The sequence below is a fragment of the Lycorma delicatula genome, chromosome 9, assembly GCF_047948215.1.
Source record: "Lycorma delicatula isolate Av1 chromosome 9, ASM4794821v1, whole genome shotgun sequence".
Taxonomy (NCBI): Eukaryota; Metazoa; Arthropoda; class Insecta; order Hemiptera; family Fulgoridae; genus Lycorma; species Lycorma delicatula.
This window is the reverse complement of record NC_134463.1, coordinates 24,231,867-24,254,201: the sequence shown is the minus strand read 5'-3', so window position 1 is coordinate 24,254,201 and position 22,335 is coordinate 24,231,867. Positions and strand designations below refer to the sequence as shown.

The window sequence follows — 22,335 nt, the reverse complement described above, 5'->3', positions numbered from 1 at the left end:
AATTCATGCTAATTGGTAATTCTTATTCATTTTTAGATCAAAGAAAAAAAAAATCTTCTACAAATTTTAAATTTTTATCAACTTTTCTAATTATTTGTCTGCTTAAAGTAATTACTTGTTTTTTTATTTTCAGAAAAATATTTAATTATTCAAATATTAACTTAAAACTAAATCTTCCTCTCTGGATGCTGGTGGATTCAACAGATCTTCAAAAATCTGTTTTACTAGGATTGTCAATTAAAGAAAATGTTTATTCACGTTCTTGGGTTACAATTGAAGGAGCGATGCAGGCTGAATTATTAGATTCATCTTTAAAAGATATGTTAAACAAACATGATTCATATACTTTTCTGAAAAACAGGGTAAATAACTTTTTAAGTGTGTTGAGATTTTAGTAGTTTATTTATTGAGATTTAGAAATTTATGTATTAATGCGTGTCCATTTTAAATTCTTGTATTTTATATAGAAAACATGTTTTTTTAAATAAGGGCCATTTATAATTTGGAACAGGTAGCACTTGCACAGCACATTTATTTTTATCAGTATTTGTTTGTTGGCAACAACAGTAGTCATATTCAATTTATCTAACAACAAAATTTAAGTCATGGATGATGGTGTTTGTTACTTAACAAATAAGCTATAATTACTTTTAAATCTATTATTTACAGGTAGTTGCTGAAGTATCTTGCAAATTCCGCATTTCACATTTTATGCCTGGAGATTTCAGTGGTAGTGTTTTTGTTTGTGCAATATGGAACAAGGCTTCCATTGAAATTCCTGTCTCTGGTGCTTCTATGTCTTTGGTAAATAAACTGACAGTATTTAGGTATTAACAGTACTTTATTTATTGATAAAAATAACACTTTTTATTAGCTTTAAGACAATAATTTATATCTCTTAAAGATCTACTTAACTTGCCCATTAGTTACTGATCTGTAAATATGAAATTAAGTTTTGTTTTATAACTCAAAATATATAATTTATACAATAAATGAATATATATATATATATATCAATATGTGTTTGTACAACATTATGCATTCCCTTATATATCTTTTAAACTGAAAACTTAATTAAAATATAAATATATTTATATTTTTAAATTTAACATATATTTTTAAACTGAGAATAATTTTGATTAGATTGTGTAAAAGATTGCATTTCATCAATTTTTAGTTTCTCTAATATTTGTTTCTAAAACTACTGTCAATTAAAATAATGCACTTTAAATGAAAAAAGTAATTTTTTCCCCCATAATTTTATAAAAGTTTCTGCATACGCTTAATTATCAGAATTTAGTGTTCACATAACTTTCATTCATGTTCATGCTTCATTGAACAGTATTCATCGATAATGCTGTCCACTTATACATCTGTTGGGATGTTTTAATATAAAGAAAAATATAGAAAATTAAATAATTATAATATTCAAGAAAGAATAACAAAATAAAGCAATAAGAAATAGGTTTAGTATAACTCTGTTGAGGTTCAATGTATGCTCATTATCAATGTGGACAGCTGAAACGATATACATCCATTTACTTAAGTATAATTGTGGTTACAACCTGTTGTGAAGTAAATTTTATCTTGAAATCAAAAAAAAATGTGTAAGTAGAATTTCTGCTGCCAGTTTAATAATTTTTTAATTTTTATGTATGAGTTTTATGTTAAATATTTTTGTTTTTATAGGAATTTAATGTTACTGTTGGTAAAGAGATTAGTGATCTTTATCCATTGTGGCAACAGTTATTACTTATCCAAAAATTATTTGATGTAATATTGAAATGGAAAAATAATAATTCTTATCCATTACCTCATCGCCAAGCTGATGTCACTTTGCCAACAAGTAATAACATATTTGTAAGTGATTTTTTGTTATATTTTTCTTCATTATTTGATTGTGAATTTTATCTTTTATTTAAATTTATTTTATACGTGGGAATCTATAAGCAAATGTATTATATGCTTGGCAATGCATATAGGGATAAGATTTACTTGAGCATATGTCTTGTTCCATGTCCATGAAATTTGCCATTTTAGATATACACACTTATCTTTTAATCATTTGAAAGCTGTAGAACGTGTTTCATTGATTTTTTTTTTACCTCAGTTACTCAAAATTAAATGAGTTAAGGTCAGTTCAGTGGCCTGCTGTTTCTAAAGTCAGGTCTGTAATCAGTCACAAGGAATAAGCTGTGAAGTAAAATTCATTTAAGATTTATAAAATGTTTTTGAAAATGTGGTAACTGATTACGTGGTTAGGAAATGAAATCTAGATGTTTGATCAATCGCACAGTGAAATTCAAAGAAAATTATCATCATTGTTGTGTGATGTCTTAATGCATAGGTTCAAAGAAAATTATTGTATGAGTTAATACTTGGCAATTTCTGTTTTTCTACTTATTCTTTGAAATTTCATGAGTATGTACATTAAATTTTCTTGTTTTGTTTGAACTATTGAAAAGTGTGTGCAGGTTGGATACATGTGCTTACATAGAGCACAAGAACAAATGTTTTGATAGTACTCTGATATTTCTGATATGTTATCAAGAAGAAGAATAATAAAAAATGTTGCCATATTGTGACAGGAAGTGAGTATTGAGTATTCCATACCAAGCCTTCTTTTTTTCCCTGTTTAGCCTCCGATAACTACCGTTTAGATAATACTTCAGAGGATGAATGAGGGTGATGTGTATGAGTGTGAATGAAGTGTAGTCTTGTACATTCTCAGTTCGACCATACCTGAGATGTGTGGTTAATTGAAACCCAACCACCAAAGAACACCGATATCCACGATCTTACTAGATCGTGGATTTGAATACTTTCAAATCCGTGTAAAAATAGCTGGCTTTACTAGGACTTGAATGCTGGAACTCTCGACTTCATCTTGACTTGATCATTGATTTGGGAATACGCGATCATCACTAGACCAATCCAGTGGCTTTTCCATACCACATGTGAATTGAAACAACAGCACTTCAGACCGAAGTTTACCACCACCTTACTGACAAAAAATGTTTTAGTAGACATCCCAAAAAGAAGGATCATATTTACTTAAGTCTGGGGGCAGATATGGTATTTGGTGTAATTCATATGTCAAAGCTTAACAATAAATTCTGGTGAACATCAGTGGAAAGGTCAGACTGTTGAATGTATTAAATGTTAGGGAAATTAATGTAAATCAGTTCAATATTAATTGTAAGTTGACTATTACTCAAGATCTCTTTTTTTTTAAAAGTAAGTGGGTGTTAATACAAAGTGCTAACCTTCATATGTTTGGATGATTTGATGATGGTACTATGGGAATTACAGATATAAAAGAATAATATAACAATTTCAAAAGTTTAATGAAAAGTGCTCATCCAAAATTTCTTTACCTCTAGCATGGAGTAATGCGTCATGAATACTCCACAGACTATTTAACAGTTAATAAATATTATTAAGAAATTCTCTTTCAACATTTTTAATGCTGTTTTCTTGCAGAAGACTTGTAGAAATCATGCAACTGGAAACTCCAGTATGATAACACTGCTCATCCTTGTACTTAACACATAACATAAACTAAATATCCAATTTCTGGTTTGCTTAGCACCATACTTTATACATGGATTTCTTTGCTATTCTCCATAGTGAAAATGCTACTTAAAGAGTCAAAATTCTGAATTCTGATTCTTTAAGCAGTTGTAAATTCTGAATAGTAATTTTACCTAACCTTTTTTTTATGTTGTAATATTGTTTGGTAAAAGGTATGTTTTGTAAGTGTTTTTAATATAGTACAGATAAAAAAAATATAATTTATAAACAAATTTATATGCTTGTTCTATCTATTATTTTCTTCATCATTAAACCAATGTGAGTAATTCACTTCAAATACAGTACATTTTTGACCCAGATTGAGTTGCTGTTATTGAAAATGTTGTAGTATTTTTTTAAATGTTTTCTACTGTTCTAAAATAGTGTCCTTTGAGGTGTGTTTTTAAAGTCAGGAACAGGAACAAGTTGCTGGGACTCAAGTCAGCTGAATAAGGTGTTTGAGGAACGACAGGAATGTTATTATTTGCCAAAAACTCATTAATTGAGAGTGCATTGTCATGATGCAGCATCCAGTTGTCTTTGATGGCCGATCTTATGCGGGAAACTCTTTTCTGCAGTCTTTCAAGAATTGCTCGGTAAACATATTGATTTACAGTCTGTCCTGTAGGCAAAAACTCCTTATGGACAATGCCATTACTACTGAAGAAACAAATTAGCATGGTTTTGATTTGATTCGTGATGCTGCATCATGACAATGCACCTTGTCACACTGCACTCTCAGTTAATGAATTTTTGGCCACCTTATTCACCTGACTTGAGTCCCTGCGATGTTTTCCTATTCCTGATTTTAAAAACACACCTCAAAGTACACCATTTTGGAGCATAGAAAACATTTTAAAAAATGTAACCGACCAGCTGAAGGATATTACAGTTTCTGAGTTCCAACACTAATATGAAGAGTGGAAAAACCATTTAAAGCATTGTGGGATTTCCCAAGGAAACTATTTCGAAGGTGATAAGATTCCATGTATAATTGGATTGTAAATAAAAAGTTTTTCTGAACTGGTCTCATTACTTTATTTACAGACCTTGTATTTATTTTATTATGCTGAACATTTTTAAACTTTGTTTATTGTTTTTTTATTTTAGAACAATAATCAGGTGGAATTAACTCTTGAAGAAAGAATAATTGATGTTATAGTATCACCTCACCAATGGAGTACGGAATATAAAAATGTTTGTTATAATGAAATACTTTCAAACATTAAAAATGGTGCAACTTTTGGGATGGATCTAACCGGTAGACTTTGGGTACTTTTATCTGGTAATTATTAATTTAGAACTATTACTATTATTTTCTCTGTTTATAAGTATATAAAATATATAAATAACCTATCTGTTCCCAGTTTTACCCAGCATACCAAAGTGGAAAAATTAGCACTGTTTGTCTCAGTTCTCAGAAAGTAAATGAGATAGGAATCCTTGAGGGTATTGTAAAAGATAGATGTTGAGAAAGGAATACTATCCGTAGATTAGGCGAACTAAAACTCCATTCCTTCTAAATGCCACTAACCCTCAGGTTGTCAAAAATTTTTCACAAAGTGAGGAAAGCATTACTAATGGATGACTTTGTAGTGCAAATACATGCTGTAACAAAATTCAGTTTTCTTGAGAAACTTAACATATAATTGAGAAAAAGATTCAGACTTCCTAAAAGAACATTCTCACTTATTCCTGGAATTCTGTGACTTATGGAGGTAATCGATTGAAGTATAATTGCCAAACTCTTTATTGGTGGTAAGGTACTGTTAAGGTGGTGGTAAGGTATAAGTACTGTTAAGAAATATTGTCGGTTCTTTCATCAGCCTGCTTGATTTTAAGTGTTCCTTTGTAAAAATGACATTTAAAAATTTTTCAAGATTTAGTACATTACATTTGTATTCAATTAGGCTGTTGTTCCATATAATGCCTTGCATGTCTTAATATACTTTTTCATTTCTTTACTGTTTCATCCACATTCCCTTTCATCTTCTTTCTCATTTGTACATATAATAGCTAAAAAAATTAATTCTGTTATTTATAATCTCATTTTCTAACAATCCATGCTGCACTGTTTTATATCCACTTATTCATGCCATCTTTTTTTCTTTTTCCTGTTTAGCCTCTGGGAATTACCGTTCAGATGAATGGAGATATGTATGGGTGTAAATGAAGTGTAGTCTTGTACAGTCTCAGTTTGACCATCCCCGAGATGTGTGGTTAATTGAAACCCAACCAACAAAGAATACCAGTATCCACGATCTAGTATTCAAATTCATATAAAAATAACTGCTTTTACTAGGACTTGAACGCTGGAACTCTTGACTTCCAAATCAGCTGATTTGAGAAGGTGTGTTCACCACTAGACCAACCCGGTGGGTTTATTCATGTCATCTATATCCATCCAACAGCATGTGCTTTCCCTGTCTAGTTCTCTTATATTACTTAATGATGAGTGTGTGTAATTCCTCTTTATCCAAACTTTTTATATCATCATTAAAATTATTGCAATCATTTGGTAGCAACATTTTCTTACATGCTACCTTTTGAAGTTGAAATTTCATATGATGCCTGCTATGTTATATACATAAATGTGAGTGGTGGGTTATTAAAAGAGCACAAGTAGAATATCTTACGAAATGTGAAGTTAGTTATTTGGTGTTTTTATCGCTGAGTATAAAAGTATTAGTAATTATGTTTATAATAATTAAAATTAACACGCAAGTGCGCTGTAGAATAACTAGTTGAAATTCCAAGAAATTGCAAATTAGCTTCAATGTTCACCTTACTATATATATGAAAGGTATGTTACATTGCCAGTTGTATGTGCACAGAAGTTGCAATTTGATTATTCTAATGCAAGTTAGGCAGTTAACTTATAAAGCTAAATTATTATTGGTATTAACTCAACTGTATAAGTGTGTATGCATGCATGTGTGCGCGTGTATACACCAGTGAGAGAAGGTAGCATATGTTCTATTACCTATAAGGAGTATAAGTTACTAGAAGTATAACAATACTAGAAGTGTTGTTATTATAAGTAACAATTGAATAACAAAAACTTGTGTTGATTTGTTTTGTATCTTGGTAATTACTGTTAAAAATATTTCTATTATTGTTTAGAGATGAATTTTTTTATTTTTCTGAGCTGATGATCAACCATATGATTTTTATGTATATAGGTATGTCTGAATAATTATTACAGTAAGGTGACACTTGATCTGGACTATTTGATTCCAACTATGTCTTGCAATTTCTTCTTTTGAATGTAGCCACAAATCTATTATTTTGTGACTACTTGGTGGCACTTATTTGTTTGTTATTCTTTCAGAAGCTTTGATCCCTTAGGTTTATTAATAGATACTAGTGTAATTCAAATAAGAAAATCTAAGTTTATTTGAAGTGAAAAATTTGTTAAAATTATTTTTAATTGTTAACTAATTCTGTGTGAAATGGCTAAAACTTGATCATTCAAATTTTAGCCAAATTTATTAAACTTCTTTATTGTAAACAAAGACCTTAAATGCTGCTTTGCAGCGTTTAAGGTCCACCAATTATGTTTAAAGTTACCAATTACTCTGGTATGCCAGTTGATTTTTATCATGGCAATTCTGAAAAGTTTTTTTTTTGTCAAATTGATGTACATTCCATTTCAGTTCTTTTGAATAATTGACATACCATAGATCCTGCCATCCTAGTGAACCTTTGAATTAAATAATTGATTATTCTGATGTGGTTACTGTTGTAAGAGTAGTCATAAGAAGTAAAGAGTTGCTATTCTTACTATGGCTTTTTACCAGGATGAGGAAGGTTGACTTAACACAACTGAGTTTGGTTGCAGGGCATCCTGAACTAGATAAGCAAAGGGGTGGCACTGTTTCTTAAGCTAAAGAAGTCCATGCTGTGTTAGAATTGGACAGTTTGGAAAAATTAGAAGTTAAGTTTATGGACTGATAATATTATATTTGTAAAAATAAAATCTAGTTTGTGAACCAAAGCAAGATTAAGCCTTACCTGTCCAGTCCTTTGTTTTTTACAATGTTTAACTTTTTTAACATGAAGAAATTAATAATTGTTTAAATTGAATGTTCTGTGAGGAATAACACATTGGGTTAGCTGGTTATCACAATTATATGTAGAGTTTGTTGGGAGCTGTTGTATTTTCTCTCATCAGAATCTTAAGATTTTTGTGTAAATTCTGAGGCTTGTTTGTTTGTGAAAGATCTATGCATAACTGGCCGTAACACCAATAAACACAGTAATATAATCTTCTTATAATAAACTATTGCATATCTAAAAACAATCCTAAATATTTTTATCATTAGATAGTTACTATATCTAATACAGATGGTCATAAAATGTGATGACACAATAGAAAGTGATTGAATATTTTTAATTAACCTTTTTTTGACATTAAGTTTTTTTTTCTTTTAATTAAAACACCATATCAAATTTATAAAAATAGCTTTTTTTATTTTTGTAAAATTGCTTATTAGTACATAAAAATTGTTTCATTGTATTGGAGGACAGATTTTTTTTAGACTTATGGAGTCTAAACAAAATTATATTTATAATGAACAGGAGTTATGAACAAAATTATATTTATGGAAAAGCATTTGTATTACACCCCTTATCTCCCCCTCGCTGACCTAATTATTTTGTCTAGAAATTAAAAATCTCTTTCATAGGACATGATTTGAGTTCAGTTCACATGATGTAACTGATCGGGCAGAAGTTCTAGATAATCTGGCACTGACGAGCTAAGTATGTTGAAGTAAAAGGGGTCTATATTTCAAAAGTAGAAAAAATACAAAAAAATCTCATATGTCTGTCAAAATATTAACATTTTTATCAGTCAAAGTTATTATTGTTTGAAATGATTTTTTTTCACAGAATGTTCAACGTATGAGGAACTTGCAGTGTTTATGAAAATAGCTTTCCAACAAGTTAGAAAATGTTCTGTTAAACCATTCGTAAGTATTTCTATTGTTTTTGGGCTTTTTCTTTTGGTTAATGTTTAGCTCTTGTTTCTGTTTTCTTTTCACTATTAATCCCACTTTTTTGACATTTACTAGAATTGAGAATTTTTTTAACATGGCCAGATAATCTCCCACGAGATGCACCAGTTTACATAAATTAATTGATATATCTGGGGGGTTGGTTTCACATGTGAAATAAGTAAAGGGTTACAAATATATCAAAAAAATTAACCTGCAGTCATATTTAAATACTTGAAAGATATTAAAGGAACTAAATTAAATGTTACCTTAATATTAGGTCATAAGTGCATGAAATTGTAAGTAAATAATTTATTTTTAATTTATCAGAATATATATAGTTTAAGACATAACTTGACTTGTTTAAAAAAAATTTTTTGTTGTAAAAAACACTTTTTACAATTAAGAAAGCTACAAAATCTATTTTCAATAAATAGGATTTGATATGTGTGTTAAGTAAACTGCAATGTGTAATTGCAAATGTTTTATAGTTACTTTACATACTCATTCAGTCAGTCAACCATAAATGTCAAGGGTAGGATAGTGTAATATTTAATTTTGTAATACATTAATCTGTTATGATTTTTTTTAGGTTAACACACAAAACAAGTCCAAATTATCTGATGCTATGAAAATCCTTTCATCAGATCCTTCTGCTAATCTGCAGATGTTAGAACCACTTGAATTACTTATAGAAATTGGTATAGAAAAGCTGAAAAATGATTATATAGCACTTTTTACTCAGTCTGGTATTGCTAAAGAAGAGCTTTTAAACATTCCAAATTTTATAAGGTATTTGTTAATTTTTATTATTATTTTCATTACATTTGTTTAAAATAGTTTTATTCTAGAATTAAGTTTTTTTTTAATATGTGCAATAAAATCGTTATATCCTCTCCTACAAACTTCAAACCTTCTGTGCACCACTCTATTCTGCAGAACTCTAAAATCTTAAGTGAATAAAGTTCACATTAGATGGAAGAGTCAGTGGCTTTTAGTTATTTTTATTAAATCTTTTTTTTATCTATTATTACTGCAGTAATAATCCACAGTGAGAATATATGGGCTAATGCTATATTAAATTTGTGTGATGATTTATTTCTCTTCCATGAAAATGTAAAACTTCTAGATTACTGTACATTTTAATTAACAGTTTGATGCTCGGATAAATTATTTTGTGCTTGCTTAAGCTGGTTTATTTTATCTTTAATTATTGTAACTTAGATTACTTTTCTCACCGGTGTTTTGCTTTCAGTACATTTATAATCTTTTTAAATTTTCACCTCCTTTATTGAAAATGGATTTGGATTTGTTACTCTTAATTTTCAATTAACTGACATTATTCTTTTAATGTTCATATGTATTTCTATTTTTCATTAGGCCAACTCCATCATTGCTTGGAAAAAAATGTTAATTTCATTACGTGCTACAGCGTGAACTAATGTAAAAAGAGCTAAAAAATTGTTGTAGGAAAACATAAATAATTATTTTATTGTTGAGAGTTATTGTAGCAAATATATACACCAAAATTATACATACAGAATTAGCACAAATTTAAAAAAAAAAAAGGTCTCTGTTGGTTTTTTTAGTCACTTGGCTACATGTATGGTAGGGATGGTATGATAGGGAAAAAGGACAGGAGGTACTATAAACTACATTCTGTATTGTTAGATACTAAGAGCAGTGTAGTTCCTTTCCTCATTCAAAAAATCTTAAATATCAAATTAGCTGTGTTTTTTAGTTGATAAAATCTTAATATAATTCTATGCCATTGCTATCAATAGTTGTTTCTTAACACTTTTACTGTCACCATTACAAAAATATTTACTCTAATGCCAGTTACCTTTTTTAAATATCTTGTGTCTTTTACGTGCTACTAATTATGTGAAAAGTTTTTTCTACCTAAAATAATTTGCAAAGCTGGTTATTGCATATTCAGCAAGTCTTGCTATTCAAGACTGTTCTTGCTGTGTAGTACCATCTAGCCTATTCAACAGCTCCTTACTTTATATTATTCTCGTATCCCGCTAATTGATTTCATCATTTCTGTTTTAGCATTTATAGCTTTGATTGTGTGAGAAATCAAACAATTTAAGTAGATTTTTATTTTAATCGTGATAGAAAAAACAATACAAATTTGCATATATTGTAATTTCTTGATTTTGAGTTTCAAATAATAAATAATTGACAAAAAAACTACAACATGATGAATATATTTTATTTTTTAATTAATAATGTTATTTTAATTAGTTATTGAGTTAAAAACTTCAAAAGAAATATGTACCTTCATATTATAGTCAAGGTGGTATTTGTTTTGGGTTGGATTTTTTCTATATGATCACTAATTTTTCAGTAATGATTATTTCATTATGTACCAGTTGAAAAAGGTGTGAATTTTTTTACAAAATGTAAAAAAATTACAAAAATATATATTTTTCTTCTATTTCCCTAGATAACTTGATGACTGTTCATTTTAGAGAAAAGATAAGTCAGAGAAAAGTTTTTGTTATTAAATTTTACACACAATGTCATCAGTTGCAAATCAAAAATACGTTATTATTGATGCAAAAATAGCAATAACTGTCAAAAAATTAAAAAAAAAAAGAAAAAGTTTTTTGGTAATTTTTTTTAAGTACTTATATTATACATAAAACCTTCAGATTTTACTTCAAAGAACTTTTTGATATGATAAAGCAACATGGCAAATTTCAACAAATCTGTCTGACAGTTTTTCACAATAATTTTGCAATCCAGATTTTGTAAAAAAATGCAATATTTCCAAATTATGTAGAGCCTGAAATAAAGATACTTGAAAATTTAATCACATGTAAAAGAACACTCAAGCTTTCAAATGAATTTTGAAAATTTTAAATCAGTTAATTAGGGGAACCTAGGAAATTTTTCAAACATATTTGCAATTTTAACAAACAAAATTATTATTATTTTTTTTTTGTGAATTGATGTCCTGTAAGCTAAAAAGTTCAAATATCATACTGGCAAATGCGAATTATTGGTAATTATCAGACTATTAATTTATCCATAATGATTTATTCCAAAAGTTACACAATGGTAGCCAACTTTGGTTGTTATAACTTCGAAGATAATTAACAAATTGAAACTTTTTTTTAAAAAAGAAGCAGCTTTCCGAGTACTTTCAAGCTGTGTTTTTTAAAATTAATTTAGATAAAAATTTGTGAAGATATTCAATTTGTTTAAAATAAAAAATTGTAAGAATTGCAAAATTATTGTGCAAAAACTGTCAGGCTGGTATTGTTGAAATTTGGCATGTTGCTTTATCACATCAAGAGTTTCTTTGAGGTAAAAGCAGAAGGTCCTATGTATAATATAAGTACTCGAATAAAATTCCCAAAAAATCTTGCTTTTTTTTACAATTATTATTTTTGCATCAGTAATAATGTATTTTTTGATTTGCAACCAATGATATTGTGTGTAAAATTTAATAATTTTTTTTTCTCGATCTTTTCTCTATAATGAACAGTTATAGAGTTTACTAGGAAAATGGGAGAAAAAAGTGGATATTTTTGTAATTTTCTTACATTTTGTTTAATAAAAATTTAAGCATACCGTTTTCAATTGGCGCATAATGAAATAATCATTTTTGATGATATTCCAGAGGCATTAAAGCAAAAATTAGTGATCGTTTAGAGAAAGTCCAAAAATGCCCATTTTATAACAGATACCGCTTGAATTATTAGAAACCCATCTATAAAGAACAGAATCATAATCTTTTTCAGGTATTAAAATTACAAACATATTTGCTGATGTAAAATGGAAGGGTACTTTGCCGAATAGGCTACAATGCCAGCTCATGGAAACATATATTTCATTGTTTATGCTACCAAATATTTTAAACTTGTTGTTTAGGTTAATTTGTGTAATTAATCTGAAAAAAAAACAACTTGAATAAGCTTAACTTTAATAATTTTATCATTAATTTAGATTACCTATTTGGCAAATTTATTAAAGGAATTAACTTAGAACAGACTATTTCATTATCTAGAGGTAATGTTGAATAAATTACTTGTAAACAATTTTTAAAATAGATTTTTTTGTTTTTTGGATTTATATTAACAGTTTTACTACTATGGATAATATAACATGGATTGAAACTGTTTCTTCATATATAACGTGGATGTCAAAAATTCATTCTGTTGCTGAAGTGGTCCATATTGCACAGTTTGGTTTAGAAGTCACACCAGATGTCTCTACTATTATCCAACGTATATTTGCTTATTATCTCAGTCCAGGATCTCCAGTTACTTCTTTACAATACTTATGTAAAAATCCTGATCTGAAATTTGTTACTCCAATTGTAAACTTCCGTGGTCAAAGTAATAGGTACGTATTACATTTTAAACTGTTTACAGGAATGGACTGGCCTGGGAGACTTACATGTTTGTCTCGCCAAACCAGCAAATTTACTACTGAGCCATACTCCTTACAGCCAAATCTCATGTTGAGGATGAATGGCATTGTATTATTGTGGTCTGTAATTTAATAAATGTCCAATTACTCTCTCTGATTTAATTATTGGTCATATAATAATTTTGGATATGCGATGTGTTAGAAACTCTTGGCAGTGAAAGTTCTAATGATAAATGAATGATTATGATATTTTGGATTTATATTTGCAGCTTTATAGATTAGATTTGGGGTTTATAGGCAGCAGCAGAGTGTACTTTTTTAATTTATTATTATTAGGCCAAGATGTGTTGTTTATTAGAACCTACCAAAAAAAGTGGTAGCTGGGAACAATATTATAAAGCTTCCAACATCAAAATATAATTGTTTGCGCAGACCTTGAAATATCAATTACCTGTGCAGGGATGCTAGCACTAACAATGTGTGCTATTCTGATAAACAGCAGTTAAATAACTACCCTCTAAATAGACTTAAATTCTGTATTTTTTTGTGTTCAGCCAATAACTTCTTTCACTGCTTACAAAAAAAAAGGGAGAGGTAAATTCTAAAAAATGAAAGTTATATGATACATTTTCTAATTGAATGCTTGATATGTGAATTTGGAATCCTTGTTTATTTCTATACAACTGAATATCCATTTCTGAGAAATCTGTTGATCTTGCAAAGATCTTATTTATAGTACAAGGATTCCGCACATGTTGAGTAATTGTTACATTAGGTACAATTTAAAAGTATAATGTAATACTTTCCTACTAATGAAATGGAAGTGTTGATAGTTATTTATATACAAATATTATAATAAAATATTTTATTAAATATTATAATAAGTTAAAAATATTATAATAAAATATTTCATATTTCAATTTTAAATAATGAATTTGACTTCAACTACAACTATTTTTTAATCTTATAATTTAACTTTTTATAGTACAATTTAACTAAAAATGACGTCTGTTGTATATAGTATTAAATACCAATCAGAATAAAATATTTACTTATTTACTGGTGATAAGGTAAGGGTATTTGAAAAAAAAATTACAAAAAATAAGAAGAGAATTTAATTATGTTTTTTGTACAGATAATTTTGTTGTTAACAGTTGTTATTTTTGTTTTTAGGAATCTAAAGTATGAGAAGTGGTTAATGAAACTAACTACAAATGAACAACATCGTTCAATAACAACTTGTTTTTTACGAACATTAAATTTTCCCTTTCCAGATAATATGTTTTCTTTTAGTAAGTAATTATAGATTACTTTAATTATTTACTGATTATTTTTATGTAATGATGAAACATAAGAGCTTATTTTAATTTATGTAGCTCTATCCAAATATTATGCTGGATTTAAATTACCTGTGTGAATGCAGTTTGATAAATAAAGTGTATGAAGTAAAATTTATTCAGGTATATTTTTATTGTTCAATATAACCTTCCAGCTTGACTTATTTAGCCCAAGGATGTTCAAGTACCATTATACGATTTTTGTAGAACATTCATTTTGAACTGTGATTTGGGAATAGGTCTAAAGCATATGGAGCCAAAACCTGGCAAGTAGGGGAAAAGTGGTTGCAATTTAGCCATTGCAGTTGCTACCAGTACATTGCCTTGATAGAAAAGCAATTGAGATATTGCTCAATTATTTTCTTGATTTCATTGTCCAGATGTTTCACCAAATTGGTATACTTGCTTGTAATTGTTTTTCCTTTTTAAAAGCAGTCAATGAAATTGTGTCCTTGCATCCCAAAAAACTGGTTATTATAAGTGTTCAAAGTTAAGAAAGTGTAAACAAACAAGTCCATGTACAGGGTGTAGATGGATCAGTATACACCAGTGGGAGGAACGGAGGATTGGCCACATTCATGCAAGTATATAAGTACAATATATACTTGGATGCAGATGCTCAACAGCTCGCTGCATGCTCATGGATACATAATGTCTGACTATTTCCCTTTGGTTATTTTTATTCATATTTATTGTTTGTTTAATCTGCTACATTTTTCTTTGTTTAAATTGCTGAAATGTTTTCTTCTTTTTGTTTTACAATTGCAATTTTTATTACTTTTTGAAATTTCCTTTATTCTTTACAAGTTTTTTAAATTTATTTAGTTAAAAGAAAGAGATAGGAAATTAGGGTAGATAAGGATCAAGCTGCTCAATTCCATCCATATCATTGGATCTCGCATCAATTGTATCATCCCTGGTCGATGACTGATCATCGGGGCTCATCACTGCTTTCACTGCTACTGCCACTGTCATTAACACAACTGTAAACCTTTCAGTTTACATGTCGGCAACTCTATTTGTTTCATAATAATTTTTTCTATTGTTAGTGCGTATTCGCAACATTGCTTCCGATATTTCACTGGCAGTTCAGAAGATTGCTGCTTCACTGCCAGCATGAACCAGTATCAGCTTCGAGCTTTTGGATACAGGTGTTTTACACGTGCCTTTATTTGAGCCATCAGTCCAACCATAATTTTTCCCATATGTCAAGTGAATATAAGATTCGCCTGAAAAAACTATTGGTCTTCCTTCCAGTCTGTAAATACTCTCATTTTCTTTAGATAATTTACTCGTTTATTATGTATATAATAAAAACCTTACCTGTTATTTCAGTTTTCTTCCATCTAAAACCCATACTCCTAAGAATTTTCCTTAGAGTTTGGTGACTGCAACTCATCTGCAGATGTAGGTGTTCAGCTTTTAAAACGAATAGTATGTTTTTCAGGGCTTTATGTTGTATATGATATTACGTAACGCACATCTCTGCAAGTTGTCGTTGTAAACTTTCTTTTTCATTCATATTATCAATTTTATCCAGTGTACTAAAATTCTCATTTTCTCCTGGTTTATTTGATTTTGTTATCACTTTACACACAATATGAACAGATACTTTACAATGGTCTGGATTTCCTTCGACTAGTATGCTGTAGACATTCATTATTATACATTTGCTTTGGCCTTTAAGAGGTATTCCTTTTCCTAATCTATTATTGCATCTTGAATGAGGCATTAGGAAGATTAATTATTTAAAAATTCTGTTAATGAAACAAAATTAGTTTTGATAAAACTAATTTGTTCATAAAAAGTATTGTTCAAGTATCAGTATAAAAAATACTGATTATAAACTCTGGTAACAATATATGATGAGCCAATTAACTACACGAATACAAGAAGGCAACTGAATTTCTGCTTCTACTCAGTACTTGAACACATCTCACCATCCCCCTACCGTATTAGCATTGCTGACACCACTTCCAATCGAGTTTCTGCGCATCTGTGTGTGTACATTTTCTTAGAACAGTTATACTTTTCTAGCAGAGGACACTAACTTAGCCTTCTTCAGTACCAATTTGCCTCTTAGTGTCCATTATGTTTTTGTCTCAGGTGTATGATAATGAACTCAGGTTTTATTAATAGTTATGAATCAGCACTGAAATTAATTTTTATTTTTCTTAAAATTCTTTAAGCTCTGGGATGAAATATCTATTTGAACATTTAAAAAAATTAAATGTGAGTAAACTCAGCTCCCATGTGAAAAACTTCTTCATACTCAGCTATTCATGTGGGATGTTGTGCACACATTCAGACAAGGTATTGTTTCTCCGACTTTCAACCAATTATTTGCTAAACAAATTTCACCAATTTCTGTGATCATTTCTTTGGTTGTCTGATGTAGTATTTGTTTTTACAACTTATTTGACCATGTGTGAATGATAAATGTTTAAATGATGGTGTTAACAAAGAACTGCATCTAACTTCATTTTTATTTGGATAGCTTTTTTCTTTTCAAAAAATATTTTTAAAAATTACTAAAACTATCTTCTTAGTGAATTGTTTAAACAAACTAAATAATGTACTTAATTGATATTTAGGATTTTATCACTTCAGTAGTAGTAGAGAACAATTGACGTTTGTTTATAGTGATACCATATATATCATTTACTTTACTTCTCAAATCTCTCTTTTATAAAGTTGCGGTTAACTGTGACAGGTATTTCTCCATAACCCACCGGGTTGTTCTAGTGATGAACGCGTCTTCCCAAATCAGCTGATTTGGAAGTCGAGAGTTCCAGCGTTCAAGTCCTAGTAAAGCCAGTTATTTTTACACGGATTTGAATACTAGATCGTGGATACCGGTGTTCTTTGGTGGTTGGGTTTCAATTAACCACACATCTCAGGAATGGTCGAACTGAGAATGTACAAGACTACACTTCATTTACACTCATACATATCATCCTCATTCATCCTCTGAAGAATTATCTAAACGGTAGTTACCGGAGGCTAAACCGGAGGCTTACCGGAGGAAAAAGAAAGAAGAAAGGTATTTCTCCATAGTTTGAAAATATGTAAGTTTTATTTTTATTTGCCAAATTTTGATTTAAAAAGAACATTAATTCTTTTACTGCCGTAATCAAGTCAAAGTGATTCACAATTGCCTTACCTGTGTTAATTGGCGTTTTAATATACATACTTTAAAAAATACAAAAAATTATTGACTATTGTAGTTGTCATCAGAATAGACAATTTCTATACTTGGATGTTCTGCTTTCTGCAAATATTAACTGTATCAACCAGGTTCAGCTGAAGTTCTTGATGAAACTTGATTCAATATATGTTTAAGATTTTATTATTCAGGGCCTTTGTGGTAGAATTTACTATCCAGCTGAAATTTCTTTTCTGTTTAGTATAATTACTTAGGAAAAGTACTTAATATTACAGAAAGAGTACTTCATATTACATTATTAGATAAAAAGTTGTGGCTTAAATATTAACTTAGTTTTTGGGTGTAATGTGCTGTACTATATAAATGATTCTGAAAGCAAAAATTTACACGTTATTTGTGCTTTATATTCAGTGATGTAGCTGAATTCCTCTTGTAATTTAGTACTTGATAGGAAGGACAAGCAAATCAAAAATTTGAAAAATATTCTTATAAAAGGAGCCAATTTTACCTGTTGTAATTCTTATTGCCTAAGTTTATTGCAAAATAACACTTTTCAGTTACTAAATTAAAAAAATGTTTTTATGAACTTATAGTTCCAAATTTTAAGTAATTCATTTTTTTTAAAATGTGTTCTGGATAGTAAATCATAATACAAACGTAATTTAAAAATAACCAAGTACATACGTAAGGCTTTGCAAATGTTGCATTCAAATTGACTGACCCATTGGAGAACTGCTAGGAAACAGGTAAAAGATAATAAATATGCATGAACCATGTACTTATTCTGATTTTTTGCCTGATAAAGATTAAAGTGTTTGTAATGAAACTTTAAAAATGTTTAATAAAAAAGTTACTAAAATGTACCTTAGTACAAAAAATTAATGTGAACTATTTGATTTTGTGTAAGTTCCATCAACTGTAAAAGCTAAAAAAAAAACCTGTATGCATGATCAATATTGAGGATAAATATGGAAAACATATCATTCCAAGTTTTATACATACATAGATGTAAAATTGAACATAAAACTTTGCCTGCTCCCAGTTCTTCTTTACTTATATTTTACACTAAATAATTTTTTTTGTAAAAATGCAATTGTGTATAAACAAGTTTTGTTTCTTTTGCAGGTGATAAAAATAATATAACCGTTGCTATGGATAATACTGTACTTGGTAGTAGCACTGATGATAAGTATTTCTGTTCTGTAATGACATCAGTTTCCAATAAAATTGGAGTTAAATAATTCTCAGTTTTATCAGTTATCTTATGTATTGTAAAATTAGCAATAATTGTTAAATATTTGTATTTTAAAATAATGTTTTGTTCAGCATCTGAATATTGTTAATATAATCAGCATGATATTCTTGAAAACAAATATGTAGCTGCTTTTTCCAAAATATAAAATTTTGTGTCTAATTATTATTATCTCAGCCATGTTAAGTATATATAGTATTTGTGGTTTTGTTCAAAAATTCTTAATATTATAATAATTGTAAGTGCTGGTTGGGTTTTGATGGTAGTTCTTATATCCACCAGCATTTTATTATTATGCTTTACTGTTCAGTCTTTTCTTTAATCATGTTAACAACTTCCCCTTTTGTCATCAGTGGTTTGACTGAAATTCAAGTTTTTTCATGGAAATTAGTTGGTTACTTTTTGTTAAGTTTGGAAAAAGTTGTCAGATTCAGTAATTATTGATAATGTTATATAATTCCACTGAGTGATTTGATATAGTTTTGTTTATTTTTTATTATATGTATCTGTTTTTAAAAAAAAAAAATAATAGAATTATAAATAATTTTTTAAACTTTGGAACTAGCCTCATAAGTTTTTTCAGAGCTGTTATGCGACTCCTTTGCCAATATCATTAGAGTAATGCTGTTGTTAATGGCTTCAGTCTAAGTGGTTAGGAAACATTTTAATAGTTAAGTATTTAATTTAAATTATGTTTTTTAGTATGTTTATTAATGATATTATCCTTGAATATTTATCCAACTTCTATAGGATGGGCACAACTGAACCTACTTTCTTGACTCCTGTTTCAGTTATTTATTCTAATGGTGTGCGTTTTGATTTCTTTAGTATAAAAAAACAAAAAAATTAATTTAAATCTAATGACAAAATTAAGGGTGTGTTCTATTTTTTACATTGTTTGATAATCTAATCTCACCGAAAAAAGTGTAAAAAAAAATTAGGTTGCAACTAAGCATTCACAACCAATCCGCAATAGATATTTAATAAAATCTTTACTGGTTGACTATATATATTTTTTTTCAATAAAGGGATACTTAAATTTAACATGTCACACACTGTGGACTACCATTATTCTCATCCACATTGGGTTGCTGTGAACTGCCATCATCACCCTTTTTTTTTATGCGCATATATTTATTTTGGTTTGCTTGCTGTTATTTTTACAAAATGGCAGTTACAGTCATTCAATAAGCTTTCCTTTAGACGTAGACCACTGCAGTTTAACCATTTCTTTTATACAAACAAGACGAAATGATCATCTCTACAGTTGTTCATGAAGAGAATGTCCATCAAAAAATCTTCCCTTCACGAGCTTACATAGTACATTTTCTGTGTGACTTGAACCACCAACTAACTATTTTATTGGAAGCTCCATTGTATACAATGAACTTGAAGAAAAAACCAGAAGGTTCTGTTAATATATGTGTTTTTACTCCGTACCAATATCGGTTACTTTTAACATAACTATGGAAAAGTAGTCTCCCCTTCCAAAGTACCATTGACTCATCAATGCAGAAATTTTGTCTAGGGATAATTGTTTCAGCTATTATTTTATAGAAAAGGTCTAGCTAGTAATGGTCATATTTTGTATAGTATGTCAGTTAGTGTAGGTTCATCTGGGCTATTAGTTTTGGAAAAATGTGGTGTGGTGACTGTAATATTACAGTGAACCTGAAACGGCCAACAGAGGTTCTAAAAAAAGAAAAATCGTATAAAGCATCAGTACTTCAACAATCAGAAAGGTATGGCATTTAAAGTGATCCCATATGAAAAAACAGAGCAATAAATGTAAGGGCATTTATGAGTGATCTTCATTTTTTATTCTGGTGTATGGTGATTTTGATGAATTTTGTAATAAAAGAGCTTGTTTATTTGTCTCTGTCACTATTAGATCAGTTATTTTGTTTGTAAAAAGTCAAAGAATTGTCTCAGGTGACTTCCAGTACGTAAAATTTTCTAGCCAAGTAAGTTGAATTGAGATCAGTCTCTGTACCAGTTTATGTCCATGTGTTGTCAGCGCTGTAGTTTACTGGGTAGAACTGGTAGGAGGAGGGGCTGAAACAGGGTGGTCTGAGGGTGTGCTGGTGTTACCTAAAAGAGGTTGTTGTGGGTCGTCAATAGCTTCCTCATCATCATCATCATCACCACTTTCTAAGAAGTCAGATTCTCCTGACCATTCATATAATGACAGAGTCACTAATATAGACAGTCATATAATATTCAATCTCCTTTTTCAGTCAATGAGGTTAAAGTTCTACCTCCTGATATTGATTGTACTGGCTTAGATGGCAGTGAATTTTGCATTTTGTAATGCGTCTCTTTAACCCTCCTCCTGTACAGGACGTCCTAAATCACATAAAAGTGATTATTTATAAAAGTAATAACCATTAAAAATTATTTTTTTTTTTAATATATTTTTCATGTTATGCAGTAAGTTTTTGTACTTTCAGCAAGCATGAAACAGACAACATAAATTTTTGAATTTCTGTACACTTTTGAATATAGTAAGTAAACGTCGTATTGTGATGGTGTTTATTAACTATGCTGTATAATGTTTTGCTGTTATGTCTGTTTTTTATTTGTAAAAATAAGACAGACTGTAATAAAAAGGAGGAAAGGAAGTATGAATCTTACTATAACTGCCCGACAAAAAATAGGATTTTTTTTTTTGTGTAACGTAAAAGTAACTATTACAAACAATAATATGAATAAACATTGAACTGCAATTACAATAAATTACATACATGAATACGAATAAAAGAATCATACAATTGTGAATAAATACATGATACAATGTATAATGTTGCGTTTAGCAGAATAGCAAAGAAGTTTAATTGTGTAAATTGTATAAAACGTAATATAATTAAATTGTTAATATCTATAATTAGTTGAAATAGTATTTATATTCATTTGTGATATAGTATTAATAAGTAATCATACAAAATGTATAATGAAGTAATTAAAAAATTCATAATAAATATAACCTGTAATTAGTACCTCAAATATTAATAATTGTGCATATTGTAATCTATAGTAGTTTGCAGTTACATTCATACTGATATTAAAAAAAAGTTTAAATAATAGATAAAACTAGGGAATCTATTCCAAGATCAATAAATTGACAATGGTGTCTTATTGCAACTTAATATATAAATCCATACATAATCATTATCAAATTAGTGCAAATATGTAAATTAGGTTATAAATAATAATACAATAATTAGGAGCATGTTAACGGTTATATTATTAGAATATAAATCAAGTGTTATTACAAAAACAATTATAAACAAACAATTAAACCAATGAAAAATATTACTTAAAAATATTATTAAAATTTTTCATCAGAAATTGGTAATAGGCATAATTTATGCACAGGTTTTCAAATTAAGAATTAAGTTTGTTATCTATTGTATATCTGTTGTCTGTTACATATATTTAATATGTATTTTTTTTAAAGAAAATTCTAAATTAAAACATTTTGATAATAGAAATATAGTGTCTTACCTTTTTTTGAAATCAGCATCGTTTTGTTAAAAACAGTTTTATTTACATTACAGATATTTTTTTTTTTTTGAGCGGAAGAAATGCTATTTTTTTTTACAGTGTTGCGGAGGAATACCATTT

General features: G+C 28.8%; 1 protein-coding gene across 1 annotated transcript in view; it reads left to right on the top strand.

The window, feature by feature from the left end:
- The window catches only part of LOC142330165 (protein zwilch-like), a 33,952-nt gene extending 11,866 nt beyond the window's left edge, over positions 1-22,086 (top strand). Inside the window, exons 4-12 of the mRNA XM_075375270.1 lie at positions 134-362; positions 670-804; positions 1,690-1,860; positions 4,684-4,858; positions 8,467-8,546; positions 9,163-9,362; positions 12,666-12,929; positions 14,130-14,248; positions 18,585-22,086. Coding sequence (XP_075231385.1) covers positions 134-362; positions 670-804; positions 1,690-1,860; positions 4,684-4,858; positions 8,467-8,546; positions 9,163-9,362; positions 12,666-12,929; positions 14,130-14,248; positions 18,585-18,700 — 1,489 coding nt within the window. The 3' untranslated portion in view covers positions 18,701-22,086. The remainder of the gene's footprint in view (positions 1-133; positions 363-669; positions 805-1,689; positions 1,861-4,683; positions 4,859-8,466; positions 8,547-9,162; positions 9,363-12,665; positions 12,930-14,129; positions 14,249-18,584) is intronic.
- The last annotated feature ends 249 nt before the right edge of the window (positions 22,087-22,335 follow it).